Source organism: Rhineura floridana, chromosome 6 (assembly GCF_030035675.1).
Source record: "Rhineura floridana isolate rRhiFlo1 chromosome 6, rRhiFlo1.hap2, whole genome shotgun sequence".
Taxonomy (NCBI): domain Eukaryota; kingdom Metazoa; phylum Chordata; class Lepidosauria; order Squamata; family Rhineuridae; genus Rhineura; species Rhineura floridana.
In genome coordinates this window covers 55,284,850-55,301,014 of record NC_084485.1, presented here as the reverse complement: position 1 = coordinate 55,301,014, position 16,165 = coordinate 55,284,850, and the positions used below count along the sequence as shown (strand labels likewise).

Genomic DNA, 16,165 nt, shown 5'->3' with positions numbered 1-16,165 from the left:
CCCGGTGGACAATCTGGAAGTAGAACTGGAGCACGCTGAAATTCCTGGACCAGCCAGGAAAACGGCAAATGCAGCAGGCAGACCCTGAAATGGCTTCTTGGATCTCTGCTTTGGCTAGCAAAGTCCAGAGCAAAGCAGGAAAAGTAGTGGAGCCCTGAAAAGAGCTTTTGAAGTAACTTCGGCAGGCAGGGGTCCAGAGATAGTGAAGGAAAAACGGGACAGTCAGACCCCTGGGTTCTGGTTGGCTAAGTGATTCAGCAGGTGATTTCAGGTAGAGTGATATTCAGCAGAGTAGGTGACCAAGGCCCAGAATAGGACATGGCTCTATGAGTCCAGTTTTTATACCTTTCTGGACAAAAGCCTCAAAGGAGAGTGCAGGATTGATTGTATCAGACAGGTGTCCTTTCTTAATTTCCATACCTATTATGTTTGTATGGTCAGGGTAATGGGCTTTTCTTTTGTGAAGACAGGCGGTGGCATTCACTTTTTAGCTAGCTTGATAGGATATGAACAATGGGCTCCTCTCCTGAGGGCCAAATTTTAAAATTGCTTTTCGGATTGGATTGCCAAAGGCCATGTCCTGAGCATATGACTGGCAACATCCTCTCAGATGAGATGGCAAACTAAACCCTTTCAGCTACTTTTCCCATCAGGTCTCAAGCAGCCTCTTTGCAAACTGAACCAAACCGAAGCCATTTAAAAATTCATATAGGCATGTTGGGGTGGGGTGTCTCTCCGGTTTATAGGCTCATAGGCAGTCTGCCAATGCAGTTTATGCTAATATCTTAAAACTATTATTCTACTATATTGCTTTAAAACAGTTTTAATTAATGTTGTTCATTAACAGGCAGTATTAAACAACAAAATACATTGTATAGGACCAAAGGTTTATTTAGTCCAGGACTGTGGCAGAAAACCAGGTTGTCTTCCTGGTAAGCTTTGGATCTGCATTGATATCGTAACTGAACAGATCAGTCTAGAAACCTGTTATAATAGTGCAGTCCTCATTCTGAGGATATCTAGGTCACAATACTGTGAAATGCAAAACCTGCCACTGTTGGGGTCACACCTTTATTTATTGGAAATGGATGAGGGCCTAGTGTGAACTTATTGTTGACATGGCTGACGAAGTGGTAGTAATGCTGAGGAATTGGATAACAGCAAAACAGCCTGATGTTCTTAGTTTTACAGATAGAATTTTGTACTAAGATGTGTTTTATAAAGCATAAATGGTGCTGATGTGGCATCTGACCAAGCCTACACACAAGATGGGGTTGGAGTTAAGACAGTTTCCTGGATACTGATAAAAGTGTTTTACTGAAACTTGTGGCTGTTCTTTGAAACTTGATATTATGTTTTTACTACTACATTTATCCTTCAGGACAGATGTTGTCAGAGTGTGAACTTGAAGGGGCATCTCTTGGAGCCAGACTTTTCCCTTCTTACTACTGGTTTTTAGTAACTCATCCAACATGCTCCTGACAGAGTTGGAATAAAATGTTGAAACGGATATTAGCTCTTGAAAATGGTTGACTCTTTGCCAACAACGCAGAGAAAACGTATACATGTTACTCCTTTAATCTGCCCTTGAATAAGTAGTGAGTACAAGGCATTGCTATCTGGTTATTGTTTGGCTTATAGATCATAGCAGCCAGTTTTGCTACGACCTGGCTTACCTACAGTAAGATATGAAATACTTTCACAACAATTGGTTAAGGCATGGGTGGGAGGGAGAGAAGAACTCTTCTGACTGGATTCTGTTGAGGCAACTTGAACAAATAGATTAGCTGATCTCAGAAAGACTAAACATACTATTGTTCTCAGAATTGGGAAGAAATGCAGCATATTGAAAAAAGCACTTCGCTGTTGAGCTCTAATAGAGCAGGGAAGGCTCAGCATTTCTGATGGGATGTTGATACGAGAATAGCCAGTTGAACAGAGGGCTGGCAGTGTACAGGAAGTTCATTTTTTCCAGGAATTGATGGCTTTCTGTTTTGTAATGTGTGTGTCACTGCAGCTGGCAATGAGATGCAGTGTTTTGAAATGGGTGCTTTGGACCAGACTTTTGTCCTGTGATATGCTTTCTTGTTTCCTGACTGTCTTGGTCTTCAATCACATCATGTAAGGTTCTAAGGAGCACCCTGTTTTTATATCAGGGCAATCCACATGCCTGATGAGACATACTTAAATTCATTATGTGCAGTCCAGAGGAGATGAAATCATTCTTGAAATTGCTTTGAAATTGAGTGTTCAGGTGTGCATAACTTACTCTGGATTGCATCTTATCACTGGCAAGAATGAGTTAATTTGGCAGTCTTCATATATGCATCTAGTAACATAAAAAATCAAAGTAGAGCTGCCTTCTGCTAAACTGATTTTGGTGCTGAACTTTAGACTGGCCCAGATTGCATGTAACATTAAGGAGTAAGCCAAACAATATCTTAGGGTGAAAGAACAAATGTGCCAGTTCCCAGAGGCCACTTTGTTCCTCCTCTGGTCCTGCTGGTGTCATACTCTGTGAGCTATGCTGTGTTTTGGCTAGCATTGTGTCCAGACTCCTGGTTTATCTTGCAGGACAAACTAAGAGTGGTAAGCCATAGAAAGAACCATGGCTACAGCTCATGGTTTGCCTGGAGTGAGATAAACCATGAACCTGATATAATGTTAAGCCAAACCATGGTTTAGCTCACAAGAGCACATCAGCAGCAAGACCAGAAGAGAAGCAAAGTGGCCATGATCTTCTCTCTGTGAACCTGCACCTCACTTGTTTGCACTAAGCCACTGTTTGCTTTGGTCTTACATGGGAACCGGGTCACTGAGTAAAGGAGTGCCAGTGTGCACGGGCCTATATGAATGATGACACAAGCAGAAGCTTGTTACTGTCCTCTATGGGCAAATGTTAAATTGCATCGATGGAATAAGTTGCTTCACTGACATCGTTTCTACCCTGCCTCCTAGCAAACTTCTCCATATTAACTGGCACAGTGGTGTCAACAATACTGTGAATGAATCATTCTGTTTAAAATGGAGAAACTAGTTCCAAAATGAGAACAATTACAAAAGCAGCCAAACCCTAGTCACAATTAGATGAAGCATGTGTGAATTGACTGTGATCTGGTGTTATACTAGTCTTAATGTCTTCTAGGAAAACTTGGTTTGACTAACTGTGGGCATATGTTCACTGCTAGTTTTTAAAAACATCAGTTTTTAAAACTCAGGCTTTCATAAGTGGTCTCTTGAAGTTAGAAGGATAGTTCTTCAGGCTTCCTTTCTTTCCTTTTGCCAGAGTGATCTTAATTCTCTAAAAGTGTATAACCAAAATTTAACTGTCCTTCAGACGTTTTGAACTACAACACCCATCATCCCTGGCTATTGGCCATGCTGGCTGGGCCTGATGGAAGCTGCAGTCCCCAACATCTGGAGGGCATCATGTCTGTAACCTCTACTGTGAGATGCAGATTTAAATCTGTCCCCCTAAAAAGGCTGACAACATGTAAAGACTTGGACCTTGAAGGTCCAATTGAAGTAGGTTCTGTACTGATGTTGGCTTCCTCTTCTCTGTTTCACTTAAGGCAAAAACGTATAAATGGTCTAACAGTTTGTTTCTGGTAATAACCTTTCATAGTGAAATTACTAGTGTTTACTTTTAATATTTGTAATGTTTTTTATCATGCAGAGCCAAAGTAGTGAAAAACAATAAAATATAAATAAGCAGTAAACCTACAACAAGAGGAAACATCAGGCCATCATCAGTAAGGACTAGTGGTATCTGATACTGACATTGCTTAATCAAAGGCGGTGTCCTTTTTGCAGGACTGATAATATGTCTAAGGCTTTATTCTGCTCTGCATAAGTTGCCTTTTTTCAATGAGGGATAGCTTTTAAGTTGCACTTAAAAACAAAACAAATATTTTCCCTTTGTATTCTCAAAACACCTTTGAAATGGATTAAAAGCCAGTTAGTTGGTTAAAAAATGTTTTACCCACAGTTAAACTATGAGTCTGGGGAGTATCCTTTGGGAAGGCTGACCTGTCTGTAGGAGCAATTGTTGGGAAGCAATGTGACTCCAATCCTTAATTATAAGTGGGTTGTACTTTGGCAGAGGAAGGATGAACAGCCTGTTTGGTCATGGTCAAGAGGATTATATAAGTTTTCTGTAATAGTGCAAAGCGGAAATGATGGATCCTTTGAAACACCAAATAAGTATGCACATGTTAACCCCACAAAGTTTTTACCAGCACATCTACTTGACCCCATTTTGTTCACTTAAGAACTGTTGACAAATTGTTACTTTACTTGTAGCCAGGCATCTGACCATTTACAGGCCTGTTCTAAAAGGAAAATTGTATGTTTTCCTGTCCAAAATAAAAAGTTACTTTTAATTTTTTCTGATCCATCTCCCCATCTATGTAGGTCAGCCAGTCAGGGTGACAAGAATGTAGTATTGCTTGGCTGCTTATTTGTGGCAGTTTTTGTGTTGCTGTAGGCAATCTATGGATAGACTTTGACATCTCCCATCTGCCTTGTTGCTATTGCAACATGAGCTTTGGGAAACTCTTGGTGAGATCACACATTGGCCATTACTATTCAGCAGATATAAGAAAGCTGTGGTATCTTGTTGCTTGATGAACCATACATTTATTTGTTAATTGACTCTTTATTTCCTCTTCAGGTATGGCCTCACAGCTGCAGGTATTCTCCCCTCCATCAGTATCTTCGAGTGCCTTCTGCAGTGCCAAGAAACTAAAAGTGGAGCCCACTAGCTGGGATGTTTCAGGACAGAGTAACGGTGACGAGTATTACAGTCACAGCAAAAATCTCCCAGGTGCTCAAGGGCCAACCAGCTCCTCTCACCAGGTAGCAAATTTCAGCATCCCTGCTTATGACCAGAGCCTCCTTCTCCCTGCTCCTTCAGTTGAGCACATTGTGGTCACAGCAGCAGATAGCACAGGCAGTGGTGGAACAACATCGTTCCAAAACAGCCAGGCCCTAACACACAGGGCTAATATTGCTTTGCTGGAACCATATCAAAAATGTGGATTAAAAAGGAAAAGTGAAGAAGTTGACAGCAACGGTAGCGTGCAAATAATTGAGGAACATCCACCTCTCATGCTGCAAAACAGACCTGCGGTGGGTGCTGCGGCCACTACCACCACTGTAACAACCAAAAGCAGTAGTTCCAGTGGCGAAGGGGATTACCAGCTGGTCCAGCATGAAATCCTTTGTTCCATGACAAACAGCTATGAAGTGCTGGAGTTCTTGGGCCGAGGAACCTTTGGGCAGGTGGCAAAATGCTGGAAGCGGAGCACAAAGGAGATAGTAGCAATCAAAATCCTAAAAAACCACCCTTCCTATGCCAGGCAGGGGCAGATTGAAGTGAGTATCCTTTCCCGGCTGAGTAGTGAGAACGCCGATGAGTATAATTTCGTCCGCTCTTATGAGTGTTTTCAACACAAAAACCATACATGCTTGGTGTTTGAGATGCTGGAACAAAATTTGTACGACTTCTTAAAACAAAACAAGTTTAGCCCCCTGCCTCTGAAATATATTCGGCCGATTTTGCAACAGGTGGCTACTGCCTTGATGAAACTGAAAAGCCTGGGTCTAATACATGCAGACCTAAAGCCTGAAAACATCATGCTAGTTGATCCTGTGCGCCAGCCTTACAGAGTGAAGGTCATAGACTTTGGCTCTGCTAGTCATGTGTCGAAAGCTGTGTGTTCTACTTACTTGCAATCGCGCTATTATAGGTAAGTAACCATTTCATGTCTTCAAACAATTTTTTTGCATGATATTCATCCTGTACTCATACACAAATTCTTTTGTTTCCTGAAATCACAGCTGTCTAGTTGCAGCTTCTGCTCCTTCCCTGTTTCTTTTCTATTTGAGTTTTCAACTTTACAAAATATTTGTAAGTATTTTTGAATAACTGGGCTGCTAAAATTGAGTAGGGACTCAGAAACTTTACTGCTGCATTCAGAGTGCAGATTCCAAGGGGTGATATGTCATCAGTTGACATTTAGAAATTGAACTTTTCCATACTTCTAGAATTTGGATGTAAAGTGCAGTACATTGAATGACGTAGCCAGAATCTGAAAGCCCACACAAATCCACAAGGGAGACTTAACTTTCTCAAACTGTAGTCATCCATACCACATGAAAAAAACCTTAAAACATTTTAAAACAATGTATATCCCTCTGAATGTGCCCAAGCCTATGATTTCATCTAAAGTCTCATACGGGTGTTGGCACTTGTATGCCTCACACTTGGTGTTAAAATGGTGGTACCTGAGAAACTGCCAGGTGTTAGGAAGCTCAGATGTTTGTACCAACAGAATTGTCAGGCACCTGTCATATGCAAATGAGTACTCAGTACCTGCCATCATATGTTACATAAATCATGGCTTGTTATGCACAAGTGAAATCATGTCTGTGTTGCTCTTCCTGGCTTATGCTGGAATGAATAAACCATGATGCCTGGTTTAGTGTTGTATCTGAACCAGAGATCATGGGTTGGTTATTCCCAACAAGTCACGTATGATAAATCAAGAGTAGACCATGGGTACTGATTGTGGCTTCGTGGAACTGAAAAGAACCTGCAATCTCTAGTTCAGACGTAGTGCCAAGCCAAGGTTCATGGTCCGCTTTCTCCCAGCACAAGTGGGGAGAAGCATAGCAGGTGTGATTTCTCTTGTGTATCGTAAGCCATGGTTTCTGGTTTACAATGACGTATGAATGTGGCCAGTGTGACCAATTTTTTTCACACAGAGCAATAGCATCCAAGTTTCTTGAGGCACCTGTCAAGGCTTTTCAGAAGAAGCCATCTGTGTGCACTCACTTCAACATCGCCCTGCTCTGGGCAACACTGATCCCAAGATTATTTAGGCCTCAATTGTTCCATTATCTCATAGCCTAATGGTAACCAGCCATTAGGCCCCGAGAGAGGGAGAAGCAGAGCTCTGCTGTGCAGCACAATAGCAGGACAAGAGGAGAGGAAGACTTAGAGGTTGATGCTACTGGGGGCGCCTGTATTTTTAACCTGAGCTTGGCTTGCATAACAACACAGAAGATACTATGTTCCTGAACTGATTTTGGCCAAATACGTCCTTCAGCTTTTCATTTTTTATGACTACAAACCAGAGTAAATGCCATCATACCAAAGAAAGAACAGTCAAAACTTAATCATGGTTTGACAGAAGCCTACAAGCTGATTGCAATATTGAAAAAACTTTTAAATGGAAAATATCAATATTTCTCCTACCCTCTTGAATTCCCAAGCAATTTTTTTGTCAGCTCCACCATCTTCCAGCACTTCATCCTTTGACCTGTTGTGAGTTTTCAAGAAAGAACCCTTCTCCTTTTCTGTATAGTAATATGAATGAGGAAAACACGTATAACTGCAGAGATCATCACATTTTAAGCAAATCACACCTGCCTCCTAGGCTTGTGGGCAGGACACCATGTATGCTATCTTGAGCTCCTTGGATTACTCTTCCCCTCCCCTGCTCCACAATTATTGTTTGATTGGGGTGGGGAACCTCTTGCTTATGGGCCTAATTAGGCTGCCAAGCCTCCACATTTTTTTGTTTTGCTAAGCGATGCCCATGCAATATATGACATCAGGTCTGGGGCAAGTAAGGATGCAGCTGAGCCAGACATTTGTAGGCACTGCTGGTCAACTGATTGTCAAAGCCCTGTATAAGCATTGATAGTTGGCTGATTGGTGGGACTTCTGCAGCCCTCTATAAGGAGCTGTGCAAACCCTGATGATCAGCTGATTATTGAGGCTTGGGTGCTTTGTGCACAAAGCTCTGCAAGGCCCAATGATCAGCTGCTTGTGGGAACTTGCACAGCCCTGCACAGCACTTTACAAGTCTTGATGATCAGCTGATTGGTGTGGACAAAAACAGGGCACCTGACATTGTGACATCATGTAATTGAAAGATGAGTGGCCCTATCCACTTGTCAAACTTGGTCTGTGAAGGTGAGGGAGACATGTGTTAGAACTTTTATTTTAATATTTTTACAAAATTGTCCAGAGAACTTGCTTTATTGGATGGTATAGAAATATCCACATGTTGAACTGTCTATGGAGCCATTTTGCATTTAAGGCAAAGAAAAAACAGCCACGCACATATCCTGATATCGAGATAGTCAGTGAGAGTTTTCACCTCCAAGGAACTGATAGTGGTGAATGTTCCTGTATTTATTTATTTTATTTTTTAAAAGCAATTTGTATTTGCAACAGTAAAAGCACAGTTCACAATATAAAACAAATTCAATAAATCCCATTTCCTTACCAAAAAATGTACCCCATTTCCTTGAAAAAGGACAAGTTGACATAAAGATGCCTTTGTCTGTTATACTTTATTTGTGCAGCTCTATGTGAAGTTTGGTTTTGCCATTTGAATGCTCAGTGGAACTACTTGCTCTAATCAAGGAAGATAATCAACTAGAGGAGGGAAGTGCATGCAATGGTGTGAGATGAAAATAGCAAAAATGACTTTTGTTCACCTAATTACATTTGACATCTTTTTGGACAGTAGCTGTGTTCCTAGCTCTAATTTAAATGTTAATCCTGCCAGCTCAGCATGCTGACCCAGGAACCTATGTGAACTACAATCCTTACCTCTCTGCCTGCTTCCTGTTGATGCATTTAATATTGTCCTCTACAATCTAGTGTGCTATACATGTAGGCAGGGTTTGAATGAGGAGGTCTTCCAGTGCTTGGAGATCTCCATCCTAGCAGCAGCCAGAATTGGAAGATGTCTGTGTATTTGCTGCAGGGATTGTATATAAGAATTTGGAGCATAGTTGAAAAATTAACACAAGCACATAATAGTTATCCAGAGGGTTTGAGCATTCAGATGGGTACCACATCCCAATAAACCTCTATTAATGCAGGTACATGGGGCGTTTGGCTACTGGGGATGGGTAAGTACTTTTGTAGGAATGTTTTGGTAAAGGTATGATTAGTTCTGTAAGAGAGGTGCCATGCAGAAACTGCATGATATCGTCTTGTATATTCACTGAAACTGTAAATCATAAGTTACAAGACTATATGAAAACAAGGTCTCATGAGGTGTACCAAAGTGATTTACAACACAGTAGGGCCCCGCTTTTCGGCGTTCCGCTAGTACAGCGGTTTTCAATTAGAGTAAGGCCCCATTCATATGGTGCTTGTTCCACTTTTACGGCATTTTTGGGCATCAGACACCATTTTATTGACAGAGTTCTGCTTTTTGGTGCGTTTTACTTTTAGACGGGTCTGGAACGTAACCTGCCGTATGAGTGGGGCCCTACTGTATATAATGTTGCATAAAACATTTTTCATTCTAAACTGGAAATATTTTTATTTGGAGTTTGGTAAGGTTTACAAGCATCTTCAAAATGATCTTGTCTTCTGGAACAGTGTTATCATTAATGTTCAACAAGAAGCAGTAATATTTGCAAACAGGAATAGGCAAGTAATATGCATTATGTTTGGAGCCCATATCCCTGAGAAGGGGCATAGCTCAGTGGAAGAGGAACTGCTTTGTATGCCAAAGGTCCTATATGAAACCCTGGAGAGCTGCCAGTCAGGATAGACAATACTGAGCTAGATGGACCAATGGTCTGACTTGGTATAAGGCAGCTTCCTGTATTCCATGGATGGAAGTTTCCTACTGACCCTTAACAAGCTGCTGTTATTCCCCATGCAGCTCTTAACGCTATTTTCCACCTTATCTTTCTGACACATTTGCATGATTGCTAACATACACACTTTAATTAAGGTAGAATTAGCCATTAAAGTGGGTAGTGGTGCTTCTAGATGTTACTGGCTATAACTCTACTCATCCCTGACCATAAGCCATGCTAGTTGGGGCTGATGGGAGTTGAAGTCCAGCAGCAACCAATGGGCACTACTTTAGCTATCCCTGCACTAAGGAAAGGATTGTCTTGCTTAACAGGTCTGGAAGTAAATGTCCTCAAATGAATCTGGACATAACAGAAGTGAGCAACAATCAGCACAGATGCTTCATATGCATTTTCACTGTGTGGGGTATTTAATGAGTAACCTAGAGTCAATTTATTGTATTTATGACCCAATTGTATTTCAAAACTAAGAACTCTCACTATGATTAAAGAGCCCAAATTTTAGCTTCTTAATGTGAGAGTGCCACTCTTATGAACTAATACAAGAAACTTTTGTATTACAGAGAATCCAAACAGTGGCAACACCCAGTATGTATTCAATATTGCCACAAATAGTTTGGGGAGGAAAACATGATAGCTCTTGTTGTATTCCTTTAGGAGTAGATGTAGGATGGTGTTTCAGCTCTGTCATGCCAGCTTTGTAACTGTGTACTGCTTTTATTTTATGCGGTAAAAGAATAATTTGGAATGATAGCACTCTTCAAGTACATGAAAGGTTGTCACATAGAGGAGGGCTGGGATCTCTTTTCGATCGTCCCAGAGTGCAGGACATGGAATAATGGGATCAAGTTGCAGGAAGCCAGATTTCGACTGGACATCAGGAAAAACTTCCTAACTGTTAGAGCCATACGACAATGGAACCAATTCCCTAGGGAGGTAGTGGGCTTTCCGACACTGGAGGCATTCAAGAGGCAGCTGGACAGCCATCTGTCGGGAATGCTTTGATTTGGATTCCTGCATTGAACAGGGGCTTGGACTTGATGGCCTTATAGGCCCCTTCCGACTCTACTATTCTATGATTCTTTGATTCTAAATTTGAGCACGGTATTGCCTGCATCCATTTGATATCAGGATGGTAAACTTTCATCCTGTGTGTAGCCTAAGGTGACTGCCTTGAATTAGAGTTTCTGCTGTAATAAACATTCTTGTGAAGAAGGTTGAGAAATAGTTGGTAGACCTAGAGTGCCAGCCAGTCTCAAACCTGGGTGGTAAAAGATAGCCCAGACAAAAACATCCTGAGAAGCTGAAATTTTAGAAATAACAGAAGATTATTCTGGGAGGGACTACTGCATCATTATGCCCATTGCAATTTCTCTTGCCCAAGATTAATCCCTGTAATTCTGTTCACTACATACCACAAGCAGATGGCTCAAAATGATTCAAAATAAGCCAGCTAAGCCATGTGATTCTGGAAAAAGGCTGCTTCACTTACTTTATTTAGCTGGTGCTTTGTTTTCTGTATCCATCTTCATATGTTGGATCTCCAGCCTTATTATATAGATCTGTGCCAGTTCATATGCCACATATCTGAAGGGCATTTGACAAGGATTTTGCTTTATTAGAAAAGCCATCTTGTTAATGAGAGAGGTTCTAAATAGATGTGGATGCTCGTGTCCCTCATCCTTAGGAAGCAGGGTGAGTTCAAGGTTCTCTGCAGCATATGCAATCTACTTTGCTCATCATCCACTCCTGTCTCTGCATTTTCTTAGTCTAGTATTCCTGAAGAGAGCACATGCCTATGGCATTATATTCATACTCCTCTAAAGCCAAGAGGACTTCTAGTTTACTAAAATTTTCTTTAAGTCACAATGCATATAAGATAACTTTCTATACTACGTTGTAAATGTTACAGGAGAGACTTCATACTTCATGTTTTTCATTGGCCATCACTTGTTGTTGAGTAAGATTGTCTTCCAAGAGAAGGTCTTTAACAGTGGGTCCGTAAGTGACTGTGGAGGCCAATTCTGGATCCACACAGCCTCCCACAGTGAGGACATAGGCTTCCAGATGGAAGATGGTCGCGATGAGGATTTGTTTGACGTGCCTTAATTCGTTTGTCCCATTCACCCTGTATTCGTGCTTCTTCGAATTCCATAGCCCTTTTGATAATAGCCATCCTCCATTCATGGGCCAAGACTTCCCAGTTCTCAATGCTCATGTTACATTTTTTTAGATTTGCTTTAAGAACATCTTTAAACCTCCTTTGCTGTCCACCTATATTCCATTTTCCATCCTTAAATTGGGAGTAAAGTAGCTGCTTTGGAAGATGGTGATCAGGCATTTGAACAACATAGCCGGTCCAGCAAAGTTGATGTTGAAGGATCATTGTTTCAACACTGGTAGTCTTTGCTTCTTTCAAAACACTCATACTACAAAACTACATACTAGTTATTATTGGGATACATGAAGGGTCACATACCTTTTTGGCCCAGGACTTTGCAAGTCTTGCCCCATTCCATCATTAATTAGCTTGTGGAAGTCATTACTCTTGCTTTTCTTTGGCTTTATTTCCTTACTCATACTGAATGCTGTGAAAAAAAGCTCTCAAAAACTACAGAAAACAAAAATCCTGCTTGGCCAAAGTTTAATCCTACATTTCTGAAACACTTCATGGGACTCAGATTGTGTATTTAAGTTCTACAGCATATGCTTAGTGTGCTCAAGGAGACACCATGAAAGCTGTGATTAAAACACCCATATCTTATGAACTCTTATGCCCACTTACCTAAGATTGCAATCCTATGCTCACTTACCTGGGAATAAGCATAATTGAATGCAATGAGACTTATTTCTGAATAAGACATACACATACCATGTACAAAAGGAGCATTTGTGGTGTGTGTTTTTTAGCCCTTCTGACAGTGGAGTGAAAAAGCCACTTGTAAAATGGAACAGCAGCTTGTCTCTTTGACAGTGGGAACAGCTGTGCCCGGAACAAATGCTAAGCTCCACAAGTGTGCACACTTCTTCCCTGCATAGGATCCTAGCCCTTCTCTAGAAAAGAAAAGTATCGCTCTGATTTCAGATTTAAAATCTTTTTGTATGAGAAAAAAAAATCTTGCTGTTAGATCTTCCTGCATGGGAGGTGGCAATATTTCATCTTACAGAACACAATTCTTGTAATTCTGTTGTTGCATTCCCTCTATCTGAAACACCAGAACCTCAGTGCAAACAGAACATACTTCTTTTCTCGGCTGTTTCTTGGCTTTGCAAATCCTTTTCATGTGAAACACTTCATTCCTTCTTTATGCCTGTGAAAATAATAATATAATAATAATAAAAATATAGCTGGTTACCTGATCAAAGATAATTTAGAACAAAAAGAGGAGTTTGGTGGCTGAAACTCAATAGATTGATGGCCACTGCTCTCTTTTGTTTCCACACACAGTTGAATTGATGATTTTGTTGGTTGTATAACCTTTCACAAATGCCTCTTCCATCTAGAAATGGCATAGGGAAACACACTGCTTTCTCCTGCTTAAGGGAGATATCAGTGCCTTTGTATAGTCAGCATCTGCTACATCAGTTGCTACTCTCATCTCATACCTATTTGTGTACCTATCAATTAACATCCCTCCCACTAAGTAGGAAAAACTGCCAGAATTAACAGGCCTAGAAGCAAAAGGTCAAGAATAAATACTGTGTAGAAGCACAGCTAAGTAACATTGCAAGATTTGGTGATCAAATTTGCACCTAAATAAGACTGAAGAGAAAAGGGCAAGAAGGCAGTTGAGGTAAGGTTACAAGTGAGGCAGTGGGCAGACATTAGGGTCCATCGAGCTAAAGAGAGCAAGGAAGCTGGGCAAAGAAACATGGAGCCAGCTAGAGATGTTGGATCTGGCATTCAACTGCAACCTGTGTTTATAACCACATTTCTAGACATGTTTCTTCCATTTGATGGAAAATTTCCAGTTATAGGTGGGCCCCGCTTACCCTGCCGTAAAGCGGAAATCGCCGTAAAGCGGAACCCCATTGAATATAATGGGGCACGTCGTGTGAAAATGATGCCAAAATGATGCAAAAGCAAAATCGGCTTTAAAAACGGGGAATCAAAGCCGCCGCATTAGCGGAACGCCGGGAAGCGGAACTCCGGGAAGTGGGGCCCTACTGTATAAATAATAATCCAGCAGGTCTGGCAACAAAGTTGCTGTTTCCCAATGAATCCATGCTGTTGCCTTGATCACTTGATTTAGATTGTATGCTATGAAATATTTTAGCTAATTGTGTGCTAAACTGGTCAGGACATTCTCTCACTATGGTGCTTTTAAAACATAAACAGTCTCATCCTGTGCTTCAGAAGTAGTTGTTCCCCCTGAATTCAGTTCACTGAATTACTCTCAAGCATGAGTGTCTTAGTTTGCAGTCGAAGACTGATTGTGTGGAAAGGTGATTCTGTGCCCACTTACCTGGGGGTAAATCCTGTTGAACATAATGGGACTTACTTTGAAGTATACAGGGCATAGGTTTGGGCTTGGGTTGCATCAAATTGGTGTCCATCTGCTGACACCGATCTCTTTGATCCAGAGGAGGCTTCTGTCAGCAGAATAGGGATCAAGCTCATTTGTGGCAATTCCATCTCTTCCCTCTGTAGTCCCTTGTTGCATTTCCCATACTGTTCCAAAGGGTCTTCCAAACCTCTGGAACATATATTGGGAGGCTGCAGGGGGAGGGGGAACTACTAACATCTCAATCCCTGTTCAGCTGATGGAAAGCTTCTCTGGATCAAAGAGCCTCCTGTCAGCAGAGGGACACCAGTTGGATACAGACATATGTTTTTGTGCCGGGCTACCCAAGCTGAACTCCTTGAATTGAAGACCACATTGTCCTGGTATTGTGGAAACTATGTGCATTGCTGTTCCTGTTTAAAGAAAATACAAGCACTTTGAGATTTCAGAGGGTGAGCAGCGTTAGTCTTTTCCAGCAAAAACAGTAGAGTCCTGCGGCATCTGAAAGGCTAACAACTTGTTATAACATGCACCTGTGTGGGACAAAGCAAACTTTATCACATGTCACACATTATTTGGGGTGCCATAATAAATGTTTTAGTCTTTTTAAGGTGTCATAGGACAGTTTATTGCTTTTGCAGTTTTACTCATTCTTTCTTAGAAACAAAGCTAGTGTACTGTGGAAAAATAGTTAAGGCTATAAATTTAATCTAAACTTTTAAATTCACAGTCAATTTGATGGGATTTGTGAAGTTGCTAGGAAATTTTGATTGCAGGCTCATTGAATAATAAGCAAAAGTAATGTTGCATGTTTTGCAGAGCCCCTGAAATCATCCTGGGTTTGCCATTTTGTGAAGCTATTGATATGTGGTCACTGGGCTGTGTGATTGCTGAACTGTTTCTTGGTTGGCCTCTGTACCCAGGAGCATCAGAATATGATCAGGTAAGTATGTGAGGATGTTTATTCAAGTTACATTAAAATCTGAATTCATACTTATGCCTGGTTTTAAGATCATTTTAGCCCTTTATAATACCTGTCCAAATTTAGCCACATTCCTGCTAACAAAAAGGTACCTTGACCTGATTTCATGGTATTTAAGCCTGCTGTCCTAAGTAGCTCCGCTAGGGAATAACTGTCATTGAACTCAGTGAATTTTGCCTCTGAGTAAATAATGTTAGGATTGTATTGCAGTTGCATCTGTAGTTGGATTATAAACATCTAATTCATGGGCACTTGGCAGTTGATCTAGAGAGATGGTTAGATTTGATCAACAGTCCTCCTGTTTTCAGATTGATAAATACGGATCAGGAAACATGCTTTCAGATATTACAAGTTCATCCTAGAGCCCCATAGTAGTTAGTAAGTGATGGCTATCTTGGGCTGATTTTGTGACATGTGAAATAAACACACTCACGTCAAGGTAAAGCAAGTTGTAAAATACCTTGTATTGTTTTGCATTGCTCCATTGTGTTCCAGTATCCTAGATAAGAAATTACAGGATTATAAAAATTACTAGGGTGTTTAAACTCCTTTTTAATAGATTGTTGTTATGTCCCTTCAAGTCGATTATGATTTATGGCGACCCTAAGAATCAGTGACTTCCAGTAGCACCTGTTATAAACTACCCTGTTCAGATCTTGTAAGTTAAGGTCTGTGGCTTCCTTTATGGAATTAATCCATTTCTTGTTTGGCCTTCCTCTTTTTCTACTCCCTTCTGTTTTTCCCAGCATTATTGGCTTTTCTAGTGTCTTCTCATTGTGTGTCCAAAGAATGATAATCTCAGTTTCATTATTTTAGCTTCTAGTGATAGTTCTGGTTTAATTTGTTCTAACACCCAATTATTTGTCTTTTTCGCAGTCCATGGTATCCGCAAAGCTCTCCTCCAACACCACCTTTCAAATGAGTAGATTTTTCTCTTGTCCACTTTTTTCACTGTCCAACTTTCACATCCATTCATAGAGATTGGGATTACCATGGTCTGAATGATCCTGACTTTAGTGTTCAGTGATATATCTTTGCATTT

General features: G+C 40.9%; 1 protein-coding gene across 3 annotated transcripts in view; it reads left to right on the top strand.

Annotated features, from left to right (window-relative positions):
• Positions 1-16,165, top strand: part of HIPK1 (homeodomain interacting protein kinase 1) — a 51,426-nt gene that overhangs the window by 2,614 nt on the left and 32,647 nt on the right. For all 3 annotated transcript variants that reach the window (XM_061631947.1, XM_061631946.1, XM_061631944.1), the window contains exons 2-3: positions 4,673-5,750; positions 14,961-15,084. In XM_061631947.1, coding sequence (XP_061487931.1) covers positions 4,675-5,750; positions 14,961-15,084 — 1,200 coding nt within the window. In that variant the 5' untranslated portion in view covers positions 4,673-4,674. The remainder of the gene's footprint in view (positions 1-4,672; positions 5,751-14,960; positions 15,085-16,165) is intronic.